This window comes from Cherax quadricarinatus, chromosome 26 (assembly GCF_038502225.1).
Source record: "Cherax quadricarinatus isolate ZL_2023a chromosome 26, ASM3850222v1, whole genome shotgun sequence".
In the NCBI taxonomy this organism is placed as follows: domain Eukaryota; kingdom Metazoa; phylum Arthropoda; class Malacostraca; order Decapoda; family Parastacidae; genus Cherax; species Cherax quadricarinatus.
The window spans coordinates 38,634,984-38,660,772 of record NC_091317.1 but is presented as its reverse complement, the minus strand read 5'-3'; the positions used below and the strand labels follow the sequence as shown (position 1 = coordinate 38,660,772).

Sequence of the window (25,789 nt, the reverse complement as noted above, 5' to 3'; positions counted from 1 at the left end):
GAAGTCCCTTGATTTGTATTCCTTGGAATGCAGGTGAGAGAGATACACAATAATATACACCTGGAAAATCCTAGAGGGATTAGTACCAAACATGCACACAAAAATCACTCCCTGTGAAAGAAAAAGACTCAACAAGAGATGTAACATTCCCCCAATGAAAATCAGGGGCACCACGAGTACACTGAGAGACAACACAGTAAGTGTCAGGGGGCTCCAGACTATTCAACTGCCTCCTAGCACATATAAGGGGGATTACCAAAAGACCCCTGGCTGTCTTCAAGAAGGCACTGGACAGGCAACTAAATTCAGTACCTGACCAGCCGGGCTGTGGTTCATACTTCAGTTTGTGTGTGGCCAGGAGTAACAGCCTGGCCCCCAAAACCCTCTCCAGGTATACTCCAGGTATACTCCAGGTATACTCCAGGTATACTCCAGGTATACTCCACCCCTTCCTTGGACGATACTTCAAAAAAATCAAAATCAAAACTTTATTTCTTTGCTAAGGTTACAATGTGTTTACATTTCATAATTTGATTGGTACAAAGAAAGCCATTATCATGCCAAGGCATTTCAGGCAGACTTAACCTAATACTTACAGACTACTTAAGTCTACACAGGTGAAGAGTGGTAGATTATAAATATTCAATATTTTACTCTATTATTAATATGAAGTAGTACAATTTATGATACAAACATACATTTTTAAGTTTGTAATATCATCTTAATAGTTGAAGGATAATAAAATATTTGGGAGAGTTGCTTTAAATTTGGTTCGAGTTTAGTCTAGTGTGGGTATGGATGTTATTGAGAGATGAGATTGAGTATAGTCCTAAACTGATTTGTGGGCAGGGGACCTCTTTCTGTTTTGGGCAGAGTTCCAGATCTTCGGGCTCGTTATGTGCATTGCATTTTTGCATAGTGAGAGACGGACACAAAGGATGCCAAAAAGTGTTTTGTGCCTCGTGTTATGCCTGTGTGTTCTCTTAAAGCTGTCTAGGAGAAGTTTGAGTGGAGAGTTGATATTGGAGTTTAATGTTCTGTATATATATAGTAGGCATAATAATAAGTGTGCATTTTGTATATTAAGTTCAAGCTTTTGAAGAGTGGTAGGGTGTGTTGTCTGACACAGGACCTCCTCCTTGCACCCCAGATGTATTAACACCCTCTTGATCATCCAATTCTGTTCCAACCTATCTAAATGCCCAAACCATCTCAACCCATTCCCAACTCTTTGAATTATATTTTTTTAAATCCTACACCACTTTTTTTTTTAACCCACCAGCCATTTCCCACTAAGGCAGGATGACCCCCCACAAAAAAAAAAAAAAGAAAAAAATGCACTTACCGTTGATGTTCAATCACTGCCGTTCCAGAAACACACCTACATCACAATTCAACTAGCCCTACAAACTTACAAATTGCAACATCCTCACCCCTCCTTCAGAGTGCAAGCACTGTACTTCCCACTTCCAGAACTCAAGTCTGGGTAACTGGTTTCCTTGAATCCCTTCATAAATGTTACCTTGCTCACACACTAACAAAACGTCTGGTCACAAAAATCACCCACCAAGTCCCTGAAACTCAAAGTCTCCTTCACCCTATCCCTCAAACCCTTCCTGTGATAACCCTTATCCTCCCACCTTCCCTCCATCCATGCACACAAAACCTCTTTTACCCCCTCCCTCCTCCTTTCCTGGGATGACCCCTAACCCTCCTCCCTCTCCACTACAGATTTATACACCCTCCTAATAATACTATTTTACTACAACCTCTCTAAGTGCCCAAACTACCTCAACAGCCCCTCTTCAGGCCTCTAATTTATATTTTTAACCCTTTCAGGGTTTATGATGTATTAGCACAGATTACGCACCAGGGTTATTGACGCACTAGAACGCCTAAATTCTAGCGCCTTCAAATCTAGTGAGAGAAAGCTGGTAGGCCTACATATGAAAGAATGGGTCTATGTGGTCAGTGTGCACAGTATAAAAAAATCCTGCAGCACACAGTGCATAATGAGAAAAAAAAAACTACAACCGCATTTTTGGTTTAAAACAGAGAATTTGCAATGTATTTTCGTATGCTATTTGTGGTTGTATTCTAGTTTTCCTGGTCTCATTTTATAGAATGGAAGACATATTACAGAAATTGAGATGATTTTGATTGGTTTCACAATGAAAAGTACCTTGAAATTGAGCTCAAAGTAGCAGAAATGTTCGATTTTTACCAAATTTCAAAAGTAAACAAATCATGCTAAGGGTGCAATACACATCAACTGGTGAGTCTAATATTCTTCTACAAGTGCACTGACATTATTTATACCATTTCTACACCATTTGTACACTAATGCCATAGTCTGCATAACAGTTAATCTTCTATTTTTTGTGAGAATAAAAATTCAAAGTGGAAAGCAAAACAGATGGAAGAGGGGCCTGGGGACATGACTAATGATCAGAGAAAATGTTATTTTAGTGTCAGGAATGTCTGTCTTGCTTATTCTGGACCCTATTTCGAAATTGGCATCTTCTGAAATTTGTGTGAAATTGGCAAAATTGTCAATTTCTGACAACTTTATTGGATACTTGAAATCGGTAAATGGGTGGTTTCTTGTACTCATTCGATATAGAAAATGGGGTTCTAACAAAATAGATACGAGTTTTGTCAACTTGTACACTGAAATTGGCCGAAAATAGGGCTCAAGTGGGTGAAATCGCCGATGCGTGAACATCGTCGAGACCGCTAACTTTGCAAGAGCATAACTCCGTAAGTTTTCCATCAAATTTCATATTTCTGGTGTCATTATGAATGGAAAAATATTCTCTATCATTTGATAAGAAAAAAATAACTTTTTTTTTCCTAAAAATTTTTGACCGAGAATGAGTTTAGGAAAGGGCCTCTCGACCCTGAAAGGGTTAATAATTTCACACCAACAACTAATTTCCACACTCTGAATTCTCTGTGTAATATTCACACAACACCCTCAAACACATCTCCACTGCCTCCGGCCTCCTCCTTGCTGCAACATTTAAAACTCATGCTTCACAACCATGAAACACTGTTGGTACTACTATAATCTGGTACATTTTTCCTTTTTCCTCCATGGATGAAGCTCTTTGTCTCCACAGATATCTCAACATACCACCAACCTTTTTATCCCCTCTTCTTCACAGACTGATCTGCCGGCAGATCCACTACCAAATATCTCGCCACATTTACTTCCTTCATACTCCCTCCCTCTAATCTGTTATTCAATCTTCTATTGCTAAATCTTTTTGTTACTCTCATCACTTTACCCTTTTTTATTTTTTTTATTTTTTTTTTTTCAACAAGTCGGCCGTCTCCCACCGAGGCAGGGTTTCCCAAAAAGAAAGAATATCCCCAAAAAGAAAATGCTTTCATCATCATTCAACACTTTCACCTCACACATAATCACTGTTTTTGTAGAGGTGCTCGGAACACAACAGTTTAGAAGCATATACGTATGAAGATACACAACATACCCCTCCAAACTGCTAATATCCCAAAACCCCTCCTTTAGAGTGCAGGCATTGTACTTCCCATTTCCAGGACTCAAGTCCGGCTATATAAAAATAACCGGTTTCCCTGAATCCCTTCGCTAAATATTACCCTGCTCACACTCCAATAGATCGTCAGATCCCAAATACCATTCGTCTCCATTCACTCCTATCGAACATGCTCATGTACGCCTGCTGGAAGTCCAAGCCCCTCGCCCACAAAACCTCCCTTACCCCTTCCTTCTAACCTTTTCGAGAACGACCCCTACCCCGCCTTCCTTCTCCTACAGATTTAAATGCTCTCCATGTCATTATACTTTGATCCACTCTCTCTAAATGACCAAATCACCTCAACAACCCCTCTTCAGCCCTCTGACTAATACTTTTATTAACTCCACACCTTCTCCTAATTTCCACACACTGAATTTTCTGCATAATATTTACACCACACATTGCCCTTGGACAGGACATCTCCACTGCCTCCAACCGCCTCCTCGCTGCTGCATTCACAACCCAAGCTTCACACCCATATAAGAGTGTTGGTACTACTATACTTTCATACATTCCCTTCTTTGCCTCCATAGATAACGTTTTTTGACTCCACATATACCTCAATGCACCACTCACCTTTTTTCCTTCATCTATTCTATGATTAACCTCATCCTTCATAAATCCATCCGCCAACACGTCAACTCCCAAGTATCTGAAAACATTCACTTCTTCCATACTCCTCCTCCCCAATTTGATATCCAATTTTTCTTTATCTAAATCATTTGATACCCTCATCACATTACTCTTTTCTATGTTCACTTTCAACTTTCTACCTTTACACACACTCCCAAACTCATCCACTAACCTTTGCAATTTTTCTTTAGAATCTCCCATAAGCACAGTATCATCAGCAAAAAGTAACTGTGTCAATTCTCATTTTGTATTTGATTCCCCATAATTTAATCCCACCCCTCTCCTGAACACCCTAGCATTTACTTCTTTTACAACCCCATCTATAAATATATTAAACAACCATGGTGACATTACACATCCCTGTCTAAGACCTACTTTTACCGGGAAGTAGTCTCCCTCTCTTCTACACACCCTAACCTGAGCCTCACTATCCTCATAAAAACTCTTTACAGCATTTAGTAACTTACCACCTATTCCATATATACCTACCATCCGACTTACGACCTGCTCAACATACGTCCACTCGACTTACGACCGTGCATCTGGCAGCTGGGCTGGGCCAGCTCATGCACACCACTGTACAATATTTGACAATACTCGCGGCGGCAATGCATCATGCAGGCAGCATCACTTTGAGTAACCCTGCCCTATCTGCAGCATCATACTGTATTAACTGTACTAACTGGACAGTAAATTTCACCATGGCCCCTATGATGAAGTCTGAATCTTGCACTGGAGATTGTGGCAAGAAAGGCTCTTACTCTCCAACTCTCTATTTGTTTTCAGTGTTGCACATAAACCTGTCTGTATCTGTCTGCCTGTATATCTGTGTCTGTCTGTATCTCTGTGTGCCTTTCTGTCTACTTGTGTGTCTGTCTTTCTGTCTACCTGTGTGTGTCTTTAAGTCTACCTGTGTGTCTGTCTTTCTGTCTACCTGTGCATGTCTGTCTTTGTCTACCTGTGTGCCTGTCTTTCTGTCTACCTGTGTGTCTGTCTTTATGTCTACCTGTGTGTCTGTCTACCTGTGTGTCTATCTTTCTGTCTACTTATGTGTCTGTCTTTATGTCTACCTGTGTGTGTCTTTCTGTCTCCCTGTGTGTCTGTCTTTGAGTCTACCTGTGTATCTTTGTCTACCTGTGTGCCTGTCTTTGTCTACCTGTGTGTGTCGTTGTCTACCTGTCTTTCTGTCTACTTGTGTGTCTGTCTTTATGTCTACCTGTGTGTCTTTCTGTCTGTGTGTCTGTCTTTCTGTCTACCTGTGTGTCTGTCTTTCTGTCTACCTGTGTGTGTCTTTCTGTCTACCTGTGTCCGTCTTTCTGTCTGCTTGTCTGTCTCAGAGCCACTCATTAAGAGTGTAATTGGTCTTGAAGATGCCATATTAATAATGATAATAATCACCAAGGTGCATTAAATGTGTATAAAACGTTAATATAGACATTTTGCTTAATCCATCTATGATTTCTATTTTCAAAATTATATAATAAACATGCTACATAACATATAAACATATAAATTAACAAATATGAGATGTTTTTCTGGTCAGCTTGACAGAATGAACAGAAACCATTCGTGTCCAGGCTGGTAACAACAACGTTTGTTTACATAACTTGTGAACATTCTACACTCTCATTTATTCATTTAATCTTGTTTACTCACCTCTCACTCTACATTAAGACTACAGATATTTTAACCCTTTGACTGTTTCAGGCGCCTCTCTGAAACTGTCATTCTATGTCGCCAAATATTCGAAAACAAAAAATTATTTTTTCTTATGAAAATGTTAGGAATATTTTTGTGAGTGTTTTACGCCTAAAAAAAATTTTTGCCATCAGTACTTACCGAGATATAGAGCCGCAAAGTTTGCAGAAAGTGACGTGCGTACAGCAACAGCGGCGACTGCCGCCCACCCGGTATTCTTTTATTTACTCTAATTCAAAGGTTTCTTGCATTTTTCAATATTTTTCTGTTCCAGGTAACTTATGTGGCCTGTGAGACCAATGTAAGGTGCATTGTTCAATATAGGTATATATTGTTCAATATACACTCATTGTTTACAACACAATAACAGAACAAACTTTATCACTATTAGTTTGTGTAAACACTTTGTTTACACAAACAAACAATACAAAACAATGTTTATTACTATTGTTCCATAATATATATACATATGTACAGTCACTAAACACGTTCCTAGAACTGCTGCAGCTTGTGGAACTCTTTGAAACATGGGTATATGCAGAGGGGCACTTCACACTCCTCACACATAAAATGAGTGTCTCTGTGTGTTTGTGGGCGTTTTGTGGTATGCATACATACATAACACCTCTTCTGAGCATTTTTCTTGGCAGTAGTAGGAGGCAGTTGTATGGGGTAGTGATCACCAGGCCTGAAACGAGATGACGTGTGTGGGCGCTGGTCTATTGCAGGAGTTGCTCCTTGGTACTTTGCAATTATTTGTCTGATTACTGACAGGCAAAATTCACCATATTTTGGCGTTTTGTTGGTCTTCAACTTGTATATATTATAAGCATTTAGCATAGAGATATCAACAAGATGGAAAAAAAGTTTTATATACCACTTATAACTTTTGCGTACACAGTCTGCAAACCCAATCTGCATGTCACATTTGTCCACTAAGCGCATATTGAGGTTGTAGTCCATGACAGCTGCAGGCTTTAGAATGGGTTCATTGGTCTCTCTGTTGTCCCTGTCACTGGGTACCATTTCGTTTGTGTGAACTGATGACAACAATGTGACATCACGTTTGTCATGCCACCGAAATGCCATGATGTCATTGGCAGCAAAGGCTTGCACCTCACCTCTGTGAGTGCCAGCGTCGAACCTTGGCATATGTTTACGATTACCACGCACTGTGCCACACACGTCTGTCAAGTTCACTCGCAAGAAATCACTGAGTAAGGGGCTTGTGTACCAGTTATCAGTAAGTAACATATGCCCCTTACCAAGATATGGTTCCATCATTGTTCGAACCACATCACCAGAGATACCCAATAACTTCATGGTATCTCTCAAAGTATTACTGCCAGTGTACACAATGATATCCAAAACTAGACCACTTCTGCAATCACACAGTACAAATAGCTTTATACCCAAGCATTTCCTCTTGCTTGGTATATATTGCTTGAATGAGAGTCTTCCTTTGAATAAAATCAAGGACTCATCAATAACAAGCTTCCTGAAGGGATAAAAATACATGCAGCACTTTTGTTTCAGGTACATAAACACATTTCTGATCTTATATAACCTGTCGCTTCTGTCAGGCCTGGTTTTGTCTGAAAAGTGCAACATACGTAACAGTATCAGGAAACGATTGACACCTATAATGTCACTAAAACCTGGAGTTGAAATCAGGCGTTCTGTTGCCCAGTATGTGGTGACAGTGTGCTTATACACATGTGGCACAAGCATTATTGTGGCAAAAAACTGGTACATCTCTGCCACAGTTGTCTCCTTCCACTTGTGTAGCTGTGATTTTGGTGAGAGAATTGTATTTGCCATGGTGTAATCACAGTATGTGTTTGTTTCCCTGACAATGATGTCCATCAGGGGTTCATCGAAGAATAACTCAAAGCAGTCCAGTTCACTGGTATTGCTCCCAAGTGGACAAGATGGCTTTATTCCACTCTGTGTTTCATCAAAGTCATGGGGACTGGGAACAAACTCGTCACCGTCCTGCCAATCCCAGATGCGGTCTGCTGGTGGGGTCTGGATATTGTACAGTGGTTGTGGTTGTGCAGGTTGTGGTTGTGCAGGTTGTGCGAGTGTCGGGTAGGGTGAGGCTGGTTGTTGTGCAGAGTCAGCAGCGTGGGTAGTAGTGTGGCCCGCTGATGGTGCCACATGGGCCGTGCCACCCTCGCTATCACCACCACTGCCTGCTCCATCACTCACATCATTCATACCCATCGTTACAATATCGTCATCTTCACTATCAGGTCATGGTGTAGGGCCATGGGATGTGCTCCCAGAGTTTCTCCTTAAGATAAGATAAGATAAGATAAGATTTCGTTCGGATTTTTAACCCCGGAGGGTTAGCCACCCAGGATAACCCAAGAAAGTCAGTGCGTCATCGAGGACTGTCTAACTTATTTCCATTGGGGTCCTTAATCTTGTCCCCCAGGATGCGACCCACACCAGTCGACTAACACCCAGGTACCTATTTGCTGCTAGGTGAACAGGACAACAGGTGTAAGGAAACGTGTCGAATGTTTCCACCCGCCGGGAATCGAACCCGGGCCCTCCGTGTGTGAAGCGGGAGCTTTAGCCACCAGGCCACCGGGCCACCTGGAACAACATATGAAACACTACCAGACCACATGCTACGTCATACATACTGCTGCTTCACTGGGGAATATTCACTCTCACTGTCACTAGAACTGCTTTCAATGACCTTGAAATCACTATCACTGCTAACATCTGGATGTTGTACACGACCAAATAGTTTCCTCTTTCGTCCTGGTACAGGCGAACGTGAACGTGAACAAGCCGGCCCAGCACCAGAGGTGGAAGGTTGTGGGTCATCTGGGTTTTCATCACTAATTACGTTATCCTGGGCACTTTTTCCGGTAACACTCACTTCAAAACCCTGGAATTCACTGTCACTGACATTTTCATCGCTGTTAGAGCTATCACTTGGGAACAAAAGACCTCCAATCCGCCGAGGAGTGAGGAACTTCTTACCGAGAGGCATGGTGAAAATGGACTAACAACATGGCGTTCCCACAATGCACCGCTGGGTCCCAGATTTTTTTCACAGGGTGCACACCGACCACTGAGACCCATTCTCTCTCATGTAGGCCTACCAGGCCTTTCCCGCTTGATTTGAAGCCGCTAGAATTTGTGCGTATAAATACGTCAGAAACATTGGCTCGTAAGACATATTTATACGTCGGAAACAGTCAAAGGGTTAAGGTAAGTAATGAGTGGACACGATTATTATATTATAGCTTAATAATAATATTATTAATATTAGTACATATGTATTATTGTAATAAAGTAATAATAATTATTATTATTATTATTAATTTAGGGCACTGGAGCACAAATCCACTGTATAGCACTTTGTCTGGATTTTTTTTAGGTTATCCTAGGTAATTTATACTATGTATGATAACTTTACTTAGGTGTACCTGTGAGAGAGAGAGAGAGATACAGAGAGAGATACAGCCACATTCAGTCAGCCACCCACCCAACCGGCCACCCACCCACCCGGTCACCCAGCCAGCCATCCAGCTACGTATTACACATGTTCCAGAGTTGTTTCTCTTTACTTAGGGTATAGGTTATACTACATTCTGGCAGGCTGACACTACCAGTGGTATTCTCCCATTCTACTGTGTCGACAATACATAAAGATAACAGTAACATATGATACTGTATGTGATGTAAAATTTACAATACAGTTCACTACCATGTATGCATTATATACAGTACATAAATAATTAAAATATAACAATAGAAGTAAATTATGGTAAAAATTGTGAAATAATGATTGTACATTGCATTACAGTGCTATGTAGGTAGCTTATATAGGAAAGGTTTGACATTATGCCCTACCCAGTATGTCGGCAATTTTCAAAGGTTCGACTTACGTCCATTTTGACTTACGACCGGTTGGTCGGAACCAAGCTTGGTCATAAGTCGGATGGTAGGTGTACTTGCAACATCTGCCACATTGCTCCCCTATCCACTCTATCATATGCCTTTTCTAAATCCATAAATGCAATAAAAACTTCCCTACTTTATCTAAATACTGTTCACATATATGCTTCAATGTAAACACTTGATCTACACATCCCCTACCCACTCTGAAACCTCCTTGCTCATCTGCAATCCTACATTCTGTCTTACCTCTAATTCTTTCAATAATAACCCTAATGTACACTTTTCCTGGTTATACTCAATAAACTTATTCCTCTATAATTTTTACAATCTCTTTTGTCCCCCTTCCCTTTATATAAAGGGGCTATACATGCTCTCTGCCAATCCCTAGGTACCTTCCCTTCTTTCATACATTTATTAAACAAAAGTACCAACCACTCCAACACTATATCTCCTCCTGCTTTTAACATTTCTGTCATGATCCCATCAGTTCCAGCTGCTTTACCCCCTTTCATTCTACGTAATGCCTCACGTACCTCCCCCACACTTACATTCTGCTCTTCTTCACTCCTAAAAGATGGTATACCTCCCTGGCCAGTGCATGAAATTACCGCATCCCTTTCTTCCTCAACATTTAAAAGTTCCTCAAAATATTCTCGCCATCTACCTAATATCTCCCTCTCCCCATCTACTAACTCCCCAACTCTGTTTTTAACTGACAAATCCATATGTTCCCTAGGCTTTCTTAACTTGTTTAACTCACTCCAAAATTTTTTCTTATTTTCATTAAAATTTCTTGACAGTGCCTCTCCCACTTTATCATCTGCTCTCCTTTTGCACTCTCTCACCACTCTCTTCACCTTTCTTTTACTCTCTATATACTCTGCTCTTCTTATAACACTTCTGCTCTGTGAAAACCTCTCATAAGCTAACTTTTTCTCTTTTATCACACCCTTTACTTCATCATTCCACCAATCATTCCTCTTTCCTCCTGCCCCCACCCTCCTATAGCCACAAACTTCTGCCCCACATTCTAATACTGCATTTTTAAAACTCATCCAACCCTCTTCAACCCCCCCCCCACTACTCATCTTTGCACTAGCCCACCTTTCTGCCAATAGTCGCTTATATCTCACCCAAACTTCCTCCTCCCTTAGTTTACACACTTTCACTTCCCTCCTACTTGTTGTTGCCACCTTCCTCTTGTCCCATCTACCTCTTACTCTAACTGTAGCTACGACTAAATAATGATCCGATATATCAGTTGCCCCTCTATAAACATGTACATCCTGGAGCCTACCCATTAACCTTTTATCCACCAATACATAATCTAACAAACTACTTTCATTATGTGCTACATCATACCTTGTATATTTATTTATCCTCTTTTTCATAAAATATGTATTACTTATTACCAAATCTCTTTCTACACATAGCCCAATTAAAGGCTCCCCATTTACATTTACCCCTGGCACCCCAAATTTACCTACTACTCCCTCCACAACATTTTTACCCACTTTAGCATTGAAATCCCCAACCACAAGTACTCTCACACTTGGTTCAAAACTCCCCACGCACTCACTCAACATTTCCCAAAATCCCTCTCTCTCCTCTACACTTCTCTCTTCTCCAGGTGCATATACACTTACTATAACCCACTTTTCACATCCAACCTTTATTTTACTCCACATAATCCTTGAATTAATACATTTATAGTTCCTCTTTTCCTGCCATATCTTATCCTTCAACATTATTGCTACTCCTTCTTTAGCTCTAACTCTATTTATTCCTCTCCACTGAAACTCTCCCGTCCCCTTCAGCTTTGTTTCACTTAAAGCCAGGACATCCAGCTTCTTCTCATTTTTTATGTTTACTCATAATTTCTTTGCTTTACATCCCCTTCCAAATTCCTCCACCAAACTTGTCACCAGTAAAGAGCAGTTGTAACAAGTCCCACTTTCTATTTATCTTTTAATCCAACACCTCTGCCCGACTCCCTAGTATTCACCTCTTTTACAATCTATAAATACACTAAACAACCATGGTGACATCACATATCCCTTGTATGCTCCAATGTAAACACTTTGCCTACACATCCCCTACCCTTTCTAAAACCACCTTGTTCCTCTGCAATCCTACTTTCTCTATTATCCTTAATTCTTTCATTAATAATTCTATCATACACATTGGTTTAGAAAAACACATAAGCAAACACTAGGACACATTTATTAGAAAACGTTTCGTCCTGAGACTTTGATCACTTCTAACATACAGAGGTTAAAAGACAGTATATATAAACAGAGTGTGAAGTGTGAGTGATGCATGGTGTTTATTACCAAGGTTTATACCACCATACGCTTTACCCCATATACTTAATGGGTTCTTTATGTCCCCTTTTCCTGTATACAAAGTTACTATGCATGCTCTCTGCCAGTCCCTAGGTACTTTCCCTTTCATGTATATATTTAACAAATACACCCACTACTCTCAAACTATATATATCCATCAGTTTTTAACATTTGTCTGAATTCCATACCTAGTTAGACAAATCTTAATACAGCCAACTGCCAAGTGGTTAACACACTGACCTACGAGTTTCAGGATTTGCCTGCTGTGGGTTCAGGCCCCACCTGTTCTGTGAGTAGTATATTTTCTTTTGGTTTTCAGTGGAACAAGAACATTGGATAGCTTTAAAAATAGGTTAGACAAATACATGAGTGGGTATGAGTTGGACCTGCCTAGCTTGGTAAATAGCCCTGCTGTAGTGTTCTTTCTTTAATTCTTATGAATGGGTATGGGTGGGTGAGAGGTGGATCTGCCTAGAATGGTCTGGTAGGCCTGCTGTAGCACTCATTTACATTCTTATGTCAGTCACCAGTTAAGAGGCGGGGGCACCCATATAAAAGCAAAGTGACTGTAGCTAAGCCATGTACACTTGTTTACCACAATCACATTGATGCATGGTGTATATACAGTAGCTACTTTATTGACATATCCTGTTTTCTCTCAATTCAACCCTGATTTTGCAAATGGACGGAATCAGGCAGGTGGTCTCTCAGGACCAGAACATGTGCACTCATAACATGTGACTTGTTAATGTATCACAATACAAGCTTAAAAACTAAATTGATGCACACTTTACATATAGAAGGTACTGTTTTTCCATATTTGGTTTCTTCTCATTTAAACCCAGAATATGCAAATGTAGGATAGCAGAGAATATACAAATCTTAGTGCCTTTGAATTTGTACATAAACATTATTTCCAGTATCCTAACATTTTAGCCCTAATGTATAAACACTAGAAAATTAGTAGAGTGATGCAGTAAGCTTACTGGCCCATGCTAAGCAGGTTAAACTCATACTCAACCACTTCCACTAATGTACTTGTCCAAACTATTTTTAGGTACACAAAGTTTGGCAATAGTTGCAGATTTACTCCCACCTGTGATGACTCAAAAGATATCCTTTCCCTCTATCCTATACCTGGGGTTAAGCAACAACCTAATTATTTGAGGAATAATAACCCCCATCTTATGGCTGATAATATACAGTAATAGGTTCCAAAGTGCCCTAAGTATAAGTGTGGATGTTCACAATTCAGGCATTTTAAAATCAGGGTTCTATGTATGGACAGCATTTAGTATTATTTTTTGGCTTGCATGATGGGTATAGGCTTAAACCAGGATCTTTAAATGGAAAACTGATATCCACTTACATGATTGGCTGATTTGTACACCAGTATTAAAATTTCTGGAGTTATTCAATGGACTCTCATCTACAGAATGTGAGAAACAGTAAATGAGCAAAAATTTCACTTTGAGTAAACTCACCTCAGATACAATTACCAATGACAATCCATCAGAGAGAGTTTCATAATGTACCAGATGTGGAGTCAACTGGCACAGTTCTGTGCGCAGCAACAGAACACAGCTGCGAATCTTCCCTTCTGACTCATCTGAAACATGCAAACAGATATACTATATGTACAGTAGTGAGCTAGTGATGGTATATACAAGAAGGCCACACTTATATGGCAGGTTAGGTTCCAGGTTACCGCCATAAAGTGAATCACACTTTTTCACTTTTGATTTCTTTACAGTATGTTTACACTATCACAGTGTCACCAAGTATAGCCAGGTTTGGGTGGGAGAAGACGTAAGTGGTGTCATCTGCAAATAGAACTGGTTTAACCCTATCAGGGTCGGCAGGCCCTCTCCTTAACTTGTTCTCAGGGTCGGAAATTTTTCAAAAAAAAAAAAAAATTATTTTTTCTTATGAAATGATAGAGAATCTTTTCCCGGTCATAATGACACCAAAAGTATGAAATTTGATAGAAAACTTACAGAATTATGCACTCGCGAAGTTAGCGGTCTTGATGATGTTTACGCATCGGCAATTTCGCCCACTTTGAGCCCTATTTTCGGCCAATTCCTATGTACCAGTCGACAAAAATCATACCTATTTTGCTAGAACTCCATTTTTTCTATCGAATGAGCACAAGAAATCACCCATTTACCGACTTCAACTATTCAATAACATGGTCAGAAATTGGCAATTTTGCCAATTTCACACAAATTTCAAAAGATGCCAATTTCCAAACAGGATCCAGAATAAACAAGACAGACATTCCTGACACTAAAATAACATTTCCTCTGTTCATTACTCGCAACCCCAGGCCTCTGTTATATTTCTTTTGCTTTCCACTTTGAGTTTTTATTCTCAGAAAAAATAGAAGATTTATGTTATGCAGGCTACTGCATTCATGTAGAAATGGCATAAATAATATCAGCGCACTTGTGAAAGAATATTAGACTCACCAGTTGACCTGTATTGGACGCATGGCATGATTTGTTTACCTTTGAACTTAGGCAAAAATTGAACATTTTTGCTACTTTGAGCTCAATTTCAAGGTACTTTTCATTGTGAAACAAATCAAAATCATCTCAATTTCCATAATATGTTTTCCATTCTATAAAATGAGACCAGGAAAGCTAGAATACAACCACAAATAGCATACGAAAATACACTGCAAAGTCGCTGTTTTAAACCAAAAACATGGTTGGAGTTTTTTCTCATTATGCACTGTGCTGCAGGATTTTTTTTATACGTACTGTGCACACTGACCACATAGACCCATTCTTTCATATGTAGGCCTACCAACTTTCTCTCGCTAGATTTGGAGGCGCTAGAATTTATGAGTACTAGTACGGTACCAACCCTGGCGTGCAAGCCGTACTAGTATGGCACCAACCCTGGCGTGCAAGCCATACTAGTAAGGCACCAACCCTGGCGTGCTAGCCATACTAGTACAGCACCAACCCTGAAAGGGTTAAGGGAGGTCACTGATGTAAAGAAAGAGTAGAGGACCTAGGACACTTCCCTGTGGCACTCCCACAATTACAGGCTGAGTATTGGAGGTCATGCCATTTGTCCTCTGACCCCATAATGCTCTAGTTTTAGGCTCAAGATATTGTGGTCTACTGTATCAAATGCTTTTCCATAGGTATATGAAGAGCCCCAGAGGATATTCGTTTTTTCAAGTGCTGTATATAGTAATTCAAGCATCTGAATAATTGCATCACTTGTGCTTTTTTTGGCCTAAACCCAAACTGGCAGGGGTACAGTATGTTATGGGATAGGAAGCAGGAGTAGATTTGGTTATGTATTATTTTTTCGAAGATTTTTGAGATTAAAGGCAAGTTAGATAATGGTCTGTAGTTATTTAGTTCTGTAGGATTGCCTCCTTTGAGGATCAGAGTAACCCTTGCTATCTTCAGTATAGTTGAGAATGTTGAAGACTGAACAGATTTATTAAATAGTGTTGCAATAATGGGGGACAGCACATGAGCTGCATTTTTTACCAGATTGGTGGCAAGTTATTTAGGTCTCCTGCCTTGTTTTTTAATTATTTAATTATTAGTGAGACTTTAGTAGGATTTGTTGGTGCTAGATATAGAGTATGTAGGTAATTACCAGTGAGGTAGTCTTGTGGCTGAGTACAGTAGGGCCCAATTTATATGACAGGTTAGGTTCCAGGCTACTGCTGGAAAGCAGAATGCCATTTTTTCCACTTATACATACATATAAATGTCAGATAACAAATTTACAGTAACATATATTAAGTTAGCAATAGAACTAGGCATTAAAAACAATAAAAAGCAAAATACACACACAGTACACCCATTACTTACCTTAAAATATTTGTAGTCTTAACCCTTTCAGGGTCCGTCCCGTAGATCTACGGCTTTACGTTCAGGGTCCAAACCGTAGATCTACGCCATGAGCTCAGCTCACTCTGATAAACTGTGAGTGGTACATTTGGGCCTAGATATGAGAGAATACATCTATGTGGTATGTGTGCACCACATAAAACAGATCCTGCAGCACACTGTGCATAATGAGAGAAAAAAAATGAAATCATGATTTTTCGATTAAAACAGCAACTTTGCAGTGTTTTTTCGTATGTTTTTTATAGTTGTATTTGCGATTTCTTGGTCTCATTTGATAGAATGGAAGACATATTACAGAAATAGAGATGATTTTGATTGGTTTTAGCATTGGAAATGGCTTGAAACTGAGCTCAAAGTAGCGGAAATGTTAAATTTTTGCCGATATTCAAGAGTAAACAAACAACCTCACACGTCTAATACACATCAGCTGGTGGGTCTAATATACATTCACAAATATGGTGATGATATTTATACAATTATTACAGTATTGCATAACAGTAAATCTTCTATTTTTTGGTGTGAATAAAAATTCATTATGTGAATAAAAAATCAAAATGGAATTTATTTGTAAAGCCTCAAAACATAACTAATGAACAGAGGAAATGTTAGTTTAGTGCCAGGAATGCCTACATTGTTCATTCTGGACCCTATTTTGAAATTGGAATATTTTGAACTTTGTGTTAAATTGGCCAAATTAACAATTTCCGATCACTTTATTTTGTAGTTGAAACAGTTGACTTGGCGATTTCTTGTGCTCAATCGATAGAATAGAAGTAATACTAGTGAAATAGCTAAGAATTTGGTTGATTGGAATAATGTAATTGGCCTAAAATGGGAGTCAAAGTCGGCAAAATCGCCGATTCGTAAATATCGCTGACACATCAAAATTCGCGAGAGCATAATTTCGTCAATTTTCCACCAATTTTCGTACTTTTTGTTTTATTACCTTCACAAAAAGATTCTCTACGATTTCATAAGAAAAAATAACAAATTTTTTTTTTTGAAATATCTTGGACACTGGTGCGTGACTCCAGATTTGGGCCTTGGACCCTGAAAGGGTTAATGTACGGTGAGAGGTGAGTTTTATTTATAGGAAGTCAGGTTTGGGAGGTATGGTAGCAAGCCAGGTCAGCCCACCCCACCCCACCCACACATAATATACTATGACATTTAATTAAAGTGCCCCAGAGCAATAAAATACATATACAGTACATTAATTACCTTAAAATATTTGTAGTATTAATGTAGGGTGAGAGGTGAGTTTTATTTGTAGGAAGTCAGGTTTGGTAAGTATGGTAGCCAGCCAGGGCAGCCCTCCCCGCCCCACCCCACCCACACGTAATGTAAACAAACCAGGCAAACATGTCTGGTTTTTGTCACTTTACATTGTGTACACGTTGTCTCCACGTTGATACAGTAGAATAAATACAAGAGAGAAACCACTCCCATTCTCATGTAACACCATTTTTAGAAGAAATGATGCTCTGAGTGAAGGCATATGAAAGGAATAATTTTTTAGTTACCCCCAGTAATATTATAGTCTACACATTTTTCTGATGTTGGACTATAAGTCGCCAGGCTACCACAAGTCCTACAAGTTACCTGGCTACTACATCTCATATTTATGTTACTTTATTCTACTGTGGGATGTATTTATCATGTTTATATGTTACATATCATGTTTATTATATAATTTTGAAAAAAATATCATAGATGGATTAACCCTTTGACTGTTTTGGTCGTATATATACGTCTTACGAGCCAATGTGTTTGACGTATATATACTCAAAAATTCTAGTGGCTTCAAATCAAGCAGGAGATAGCTGGTAGGCCCACATGTGAGAGAATGGGTCTGTGTGGTCAGTGTGCACAGTATAAAAAAAATCCTGCACCATGCAGTGCATAATGAGAAAAAAAACTCCGACAGTGTGTTGGGATTAAAACACCGACTTCGAGGTGTATTTTCGTATAGTATTTATGGTTGTATTCTCATTTTCTTGGTCTCACTTGATAGAATGGAAGACATATAGAAATAGAAATAATTTTGATTGGTTTCCCTATGAAAAGGACCTTGAAATGCTACTCAAAGTAGCGGAAATGTTAGATTTTTGCTAATGGTCAAGAGTAAACAAATGACATTATTGCCCAATAAATGTCCAACTAGCCATTCTAATATGCAGTCACAAATGGGTTGACATTATTTATACAATTATTACACTAATGCAGTAGTCTGCATAACAGTAAATCTTCTATTTTTTGTGTGAATAAAAATTCAAACTCGAAAGCGAGAGTAATATAAGAGGGGCCTGGAGACATGGCTGATGAACAGAGAAAATGTTATTTTAGTGCCAGGAATGTCTGCATTGTTCATTCTGGACCCTATTTTGAAATTGGCATATTTTTTAATTTGCGTGAAATTGGCCAAATTGCCAATATCTGACCACTTTATTGGGGAGCTGAAATCGGTAAATAGGCGGTTTCTTGTACTCAATCAATAGAACAAATGGAGTTCTAAAAAAATAGCTATGAGTTTGGTCGACTGGAACAATGGAACTGGCCAAAAATAAGGCTCAAAATGGGCAAAATCGCCACTTCGTAAATATCGCCGAGATCACTAACTTAACGAGAGAGTAATTCCATAAGTTTTTCATCAAATTTCATACTTTTGGTATCATTAGCATCAGGAAAACTTTTTTTTTATTTTTCAAATATTTTGCGACACTGAGAGACACTCTAGGATTGGGGGTTGCGACAATCAAAGGGTTAATAGAAATGTCTATATTAACATAGTATACGACATTTAATGCGCCCAAGAGATTATGTATTATTATTATTAATATGGCATCAAGAGTAGAGACTCTTAATGTGTACCTGCACTCCAGCACAGTTTTTAAGTATATTTAGGCACAGGTACACATAAGTATAATTATCAGAGTACACATAAAATACAGCAGACCATCATTTAACACGGTTTTGTGTGGCACGTTTTGGTTATAGCACTACTGAAGAATTGCGACATATTTTTGTATAACACTTCATAAAATTAACACGGTTCAGTTTGCGGGAGGGGGAAAATTTGGAGTGTCGCCCACAGGATACACTCTGCCTGGCTGTGGGTTAGACCACTGAGTCAATGGGGAAGGCCTACCATTATCCCCCGCCACCCTCTGCCACTCCCACCGCCCTAGTCTCAGCCGGTTCATAGATGTGTAGGACCATCCTGTGCTAGGAGCTACCTGTGTTTATTTTTGTTTGTGGATTGAGTTTATATCTTTTAATTGCCATATCTTTAATCTGCCAAGCAATCATGGCACCCAGTAGGCATACAAGTGTTGCTGAAAGTCTTGCGCGTTGTGTTTAAGTCTTAGAATTAATGAAGAAAATAAAGATATTAGACAAGAGATAGCCTATGGCCGTAATGAAGCGTAACTTTGTGCACATAAAAAGAATGAGGTAAATATGACTTTGTGTGACTGGACTGACTGGACTGACTGACTGACTGACTGACTGACTGACTGACTGACTGAACTGACTGAATGACTGACTGACTGACTGACTGAACTGACTGACTGAACTGACTGACTGACTGGCTTGACTGACTGACTGACTGACTGACTGACTGACTGACTGACTGACTGACTGACTGACTGAACTGACTGACTGACTGACTGAACTGACTGACTGAACTGACTGACTGACTGGCTTGACTGACTGACTGACTGACTGACTGACTGACTGACTGGCTGACTGATTGACTTGACTGACTTGGCTTACTGACTTGACTGACTGACTGACTGACTGACTTGACTGACTGACTGACTGACTTGACTGACTGACTTGACTGACTGACTTGACTGACTGACTGACTTGACTGACTGACTTGACTGACTGACTGACTTGACTGACTGACTTGACTGACTGACTGACTGACTTGACTGACTGACTTGACTGACTGACTTGACTGACTGACTGACTTGACCAACTGACTGACTTGACCAACTGACTTGACCGACTGACTTGACCGACTGACTGACTGACTAACTTGACCAACTGACTGACTGACTTGACCGACTTACTGATTTGACTGACTTGACCGACTTACTGATTTGACTGACTTACTAACTTGACTGACTTACTGATTTGACTGACTTACTGATTTGACTGACTTGACTGACTTACTGACTTACACTTTTTCACTGAAGAAGACCCTGAAACGGTGTCTAGAGCAGCTGCTGCCTTACCATCAGTTGTATAATGTATTGCTGGGTAAAACAGAACAGAAATCCATTACATAATTTATGCACACACCAGTACAACCGTCAACCTCAGTCCCAGAACCTCTACTATCCACCTCAGCCCAGTAGGGTCACAGCATAACTCTCTACTCTCCACAATAATCCACAAACACCAGCACCCACAATTTAAGATAAGAAATACTATTATTTCTGTTGCATTCGTAATCTTAAGCAGTAAAAACAACATAATACATCACAACAATGAACTACAATTACATATTCACTTTTATTTTTGTAAGATCAATCTGGAAGACGACCAGAGGAGTCATAAGATGGGAAGGAAGAAGGATGAAAATACTGGAAAAGGATGGGAGGGAGGAGGAGAAAAAAGGCAAGTGGCCCAACCACTTTGGTGCATGTGGTACAAATGTACTGCAGGCTGGGATGGGGAGGAATGAAGGACGTCGGTACTTGGCTCCCAAGGAGGGGGTGGTGAAGGCGGCGGCAGAAGAGTCAGGGAAGTTCCAGAAGGCAGCCATCAGGACAGTCTGCAGGGCTGACGGAAGGCTTGTTAAATTATTGTCCCAGATTGGAGAGAGTTGAACTTCGATCTTGGGAGACGGTGTAGTTTAAACAAGTAGTAGGGGTTTGTCTCAGGATCCTTAAGGATGTTGAGTAATTCACCAATGGTAGTTTCGTATTCGGCAGTACAGGTGAATTTAGCAGTCCCATCCTCGAGAGAGCTGACGAGTTCCTGAGCAATCATTTCCTTAGGAGAATGTTGAGTGGTGTATAAAGTGAGTTCAGACATACAGTGGCATGGAGGTTTAGCATCAGAGGTAGAAGCAGGCGGAGTTGCTAAGTGGACAGTGGCTTTTGTAAGATCTGTTGGTCTAATATAAAAGTTGGCTTTTTGGCGACTCCCAGGAATGTAACCCTATTTTTCCCATAAGTTCTTCAGTTTGTCTAACATGGTTTTAACTACCACAACATTTTCAGGAACGTAACTACCGTGTTAAACGACGGTCTACTGTATGCAATAACTTTAAAGCACTTAAAATTTTGTAAAGTTTCCAGACACAATAGATGTGTTCATGGAGAATGTATACAAACCGGGTGAGGCGCGCCGAATTAGAAAGACCAAGAGTCATATAGCAAGTTTTGGTCATAATTTGAAATCGCCATATTAGCTGAACGCCGTAAGGTGAAGTGCCGTAAAGCGGGGCCCTACTGTATTTGCATTTGGGATTTTGCTTGCTAGTTTCAATCCTATTGTAAAAAAGACGCCATTAAGTTTGTTGGCAGTGTCTATAGGCTGTATGTGTGATTCGTCTGGTTTCATTAAGTTCATCTCTCTGTTTCTAGACAGTTTTCTAGATTCCAAAATTTCAGATAGGGTTTTCCAGGTCTTTTTCATATTACCTTTTATTTCATTAAATCTGTTTACATAATATGTACATTTGTTTGGACTTTTGTAATAGATTAGTAAGTATTGAAGTGTATCGTTTGGTTAGTTCTTTTGTTATTAGGCCCTGTCTGAATTGTTTTTCATATAGATTTTTTTATCGATGGATTTAAGTATACTACAGTGGACCCCTAGATTACGTCGTCATTGGAATTCATAATATTCGGAATAAGTAACATTTTTTCATCAAAATATTGGCTCAGTGATCATCACTGAACTCGGTATTAGTCATTCGTCGCGAACACGTCTGCGTGGCCCGAGAGGTCCAACACACCAGTTACAGCCAGTGTGCCATTGTTTATCAGCCAATGAGGACGATCCCACATGTTCATACGATATATTTTGTATTATTCTGTTCTCTTTAGTGCTTGCAACTGCTAAATAAACAACTATGGGCCAAAAGAAAGTTCCTAGTGCCAGCCAGTCCTTTGGTAAAGGGCTGAGAGAGAGGGGAGACTGTGCCTTTTTCAGCGATTCTTCAATATGTACGATAATAAAGCAGCAGGAGTCAATAAAGGCTATAGCACCAGCCAGCGATAAAGTGCAGCATTAACGGTGTAGCAAGTAAGTTAAGCGATTAATCGATAGAAAAATGTCAGCATAAAACTGACTCCTCCATTGTTGCTGGAGGTATATAGGGCTACTGACTAACACCACTGCCTCTGCTGCCACCTTCACCACCACTATGGCCTGGTGGCCTGGTGGCTAAAGCTCTTGCTTCACACACGGAGGGCCCGGGTTCGATTCCCGGCGGGTGAAAATATTTTGACATGTTTCCTTACACCTGTTGTCATGTTCACCTAGCGGCAAATAGGTACCTGGGTGTTAGTCGATTGGTGTGGGTCGCATCCTGGGGGACAAGATTAAGGACCCCAATGGAAATAAGTTAGGCAGTCCTCAATGACGCACTGACTTTCTTGAGTTATCCTGGGTGGCTAACCCTCCGGGGTTAAAAATCCAAAGAAATCTTATCTTATGTAAGGCTTATCTTTCAGTGGCTCTTATACACCCAACAACAAACAACACACCACCATTTGTGACATTCTTAATGCCATATTTTATTCATTCTAGAGCATATATCATGTTTCTATGCTATTAATATTGTTTATTATATCATATTAGATGAATTGTGCTAGATAAATAAGCTGTAGAGCTGATATTAGTGTCATATTGAAGGACTCACTTGTCCTGTCTTCCAACACAATTCCTAACATACGCCAGAAACAGACCTCTCTGGAACACTTTTTTGAGCGACAGGGCTTCTAGTGGCATTAAAAAACAAAAAAAAAAAAGTAACCCAGGATAAGGACTTTGTACCTGAAGTCTTTATGGAAGGGAATTCCCCTTCCAAACAATTGTAAACTCCTCCATCCTCTCCCCTCCTCCCGTCTTCCATACATCACCATGTCTTCAATAAAGGTAAGTGTGATGTTATTATTGTTTTATTCTTCATGTATCATTGTTTTCTGTATAGGTAAATGTATATTTCATGTAGAAAACATTTTTTTTAACACTTTTGGGTGTTTGAAACAGATTAATTGGATTTCCATTATTTCTTATGGGGAAAATTAATTCGGAATTCGTCAGATTCGGGTTTAGTCACTCTCTCTGGAATGGATTAATTATGAAAACTAGGGGTCTACTGTATTCGTAAGCCATGGGCTATTTAGTCACTTTGCTGAGATCTGCTTCATTTTCATTGAACAATGTTTATTATAGAAGTTAGGGGTTTTGTGAAGAAATATTTTGACACATTCATCAATATCATGGCTAGTCAGTGTTACGTAAGGCAGTAATAAAATTATTTACTGATGACTCATCGTGTAGTCAAAAAGAGACATTAGTCATGTCCTAAGGCAGTCTACCTAAGTTGGTTATGAGAAAAGTTGGGTAGTGGTCCACAGTGTTGTCTGTGATTATGTCTGCTTTTAGTTGGGATATGGTATTGGTCCAGATATAATCAAGTAATGAGGCACTCGTCTCTGTGATTCTTGTTGGTTTAGTTATAGATGGTAGTAGCAAGCAGTTGCTCATAATGTTTGTGAAATCAGTTACATGGGGGTCAGCTGTTTGGATGAGGTTTATACTAAAGTCACCAGCAAGTAAAAGGTGATGTTTATTCATCTCTGAGTCAGTTATCATGTTTCTTAAGTTGTCACTAAATGTGTAAGTTTTAGTGTGAGGTAGTCTGTAGACTACTCCAACTGCTATGGTTTTTTTTTTTAGGATTTTGGATGTGAATCTGGCAAATATATATTCACAATATTCATCCCTGGAGCAAGTAGATTTAATACATTTTCGTTCATTAAAATAGAAGGTAGCAGTACCTCCTCCTGATTGATCAGGCCTGCAATTGTGTATGGCTGTGTAACCAGGTAAGACAAAGATGTCTGTTAAATCATGGATGAGCCAGGTTTCAGTGAGAATGATAAAGGATATGTTAACATTTACAAAGTTAAGAAACACAAGGAGGTCAACATGGTGTTTACTCAATGATCTGATATTGTAAGTGAATACCATTATGTTCTTGTTAGCACTGAGTACAGCTTTAGCCTGACTGGCTATGTAGTAATGGCAATTAGTGTTAGGATTATTTGTGCTGTTTAAAAAGAGGTTAATATCAGGATCAATATTTGCATTCATAAGAGTAATGGAGAATGTAGCTAAGTATCAAATAAAAGCAACTAAGGTATAAGCTGTAAAAAAATAATAAATTGAAAAGCAATTACTAACAACTATGAAGAATGAATATATGAATTGAAACTTAATTAAAAGGAAAAAGAATGAGTTACCGAGTATAGTAAATTTATTTATTTTTTATTATCACACTGGCCGATTCCCACCAAGGTAGGGTGGCCCAAAAAAGAAAAACTTTCACCATCATTCACTCCATCACTGTCTTGCCAGAAGGGTGCTTTACACTACAGTTTTTAAACTGCAACATTAACACCCCTCCTTCAGAGTGCAGACACTGTACTTCCCATCTCCAGGACTCAAGTCCGGCCTGCCAGTTTCCCTGAACCCCTTCATAAATGTTACTTTGCTCACACTCCAACAGCACGTCAAGTATTAAAAACCATTTGTCTCCATTCACTCCTATCAAACACGCTCACGCATACCTGCTGAAAGTCCAAGCCCCTCGCACACAAAACCTCCTTTACCCCCTCCCTCCAACCTTTCCTAGGCTGACCCCTACCCCGCCTTCCTTCCACTACAGACTGATACACTCTTGAAGTCATTCTGTTTCACTCCATTCTCTCTACATGTCCGAACCACCTCAACAACCCTTCCTCAGCCCTCTGGACAACAGTTTTGGTAATCCCGCACCTCCTCCTAACTTCCAAACTACGAATTCTCTGCATTATATTCACACCACACATTGCCATCAGACATGACATCTCCACTGCCTCCAGACTTCTCCTCGCTGCAACATTCATCACCCATGCTTCACACCCATATAGGAGCGTTGGTAAAACTATACTCTCATACATTCCCCTCTTTGCCTCCAAGGACAAAGTTCTTTGTCTCCACAGACTCCTAAGTGCACCACTCACCCTTTTCCCCTCATCAATTCTATGATTCACCTCATCTTTCATAGACCCATCCGCTGACACGTCCACTCCCAAATATCTGAATACATTCACCTCCTCCATACTCTCTCCCTCCAATCTGATATCCAGTCTTTCATCACCTAATCTTTTTGTTATCCTCATAACCTTACTCTTTCCTGTATTCACTTTCAATTTTCTTCTTTTGCACACCCTACCAAATTCATCCACCAATCTCTGCAACTTCTCTTCAGAATCTCCCAAGAGCACATTGTCATCAGCAAAGAGCAACTGTGACAACTCCCACTTTATGTGTGATTCTTTATCTTTTAACTTCACGCCTCTTGCCAAGACCCTCGCATTTACTTCTCTTACAACCCCATCTATAAATATATTAAACAACCACAGTGACATCACACATCCTTGTCTAAGGCCTACTTTTACTGGGAAATAATTTCCCTCTTTCCTACATACTCTAACTTGAGCCTCACTAT

At 39.7% G+C, this 25,789-nt stretch overlaps 1 protein-coding gene across 1 annotated transcript in view; it reads right to left on the bottom strand.

Annotated features, from left to right (window-relative positions):
• HPS1 (Hermansky-Pudlak syndrome 1 protein) overlaps window positions 1-25,789 on the bottom strand; it is a 107,616-nt gene that overhangs the window by 29,566 nt on the left and 52,261 nt on the right. The window contains exon 6 of the mRNA XM_070088942.1: window positions 13,648-13,772. Coding sequence (XP_069945043.1) covers window positions 13,648-13,772 — 125 coding nt within the window. The remainder of the gene's footprint in view (window positions 1-13,647; window positions 13,773-25,789) is intronic.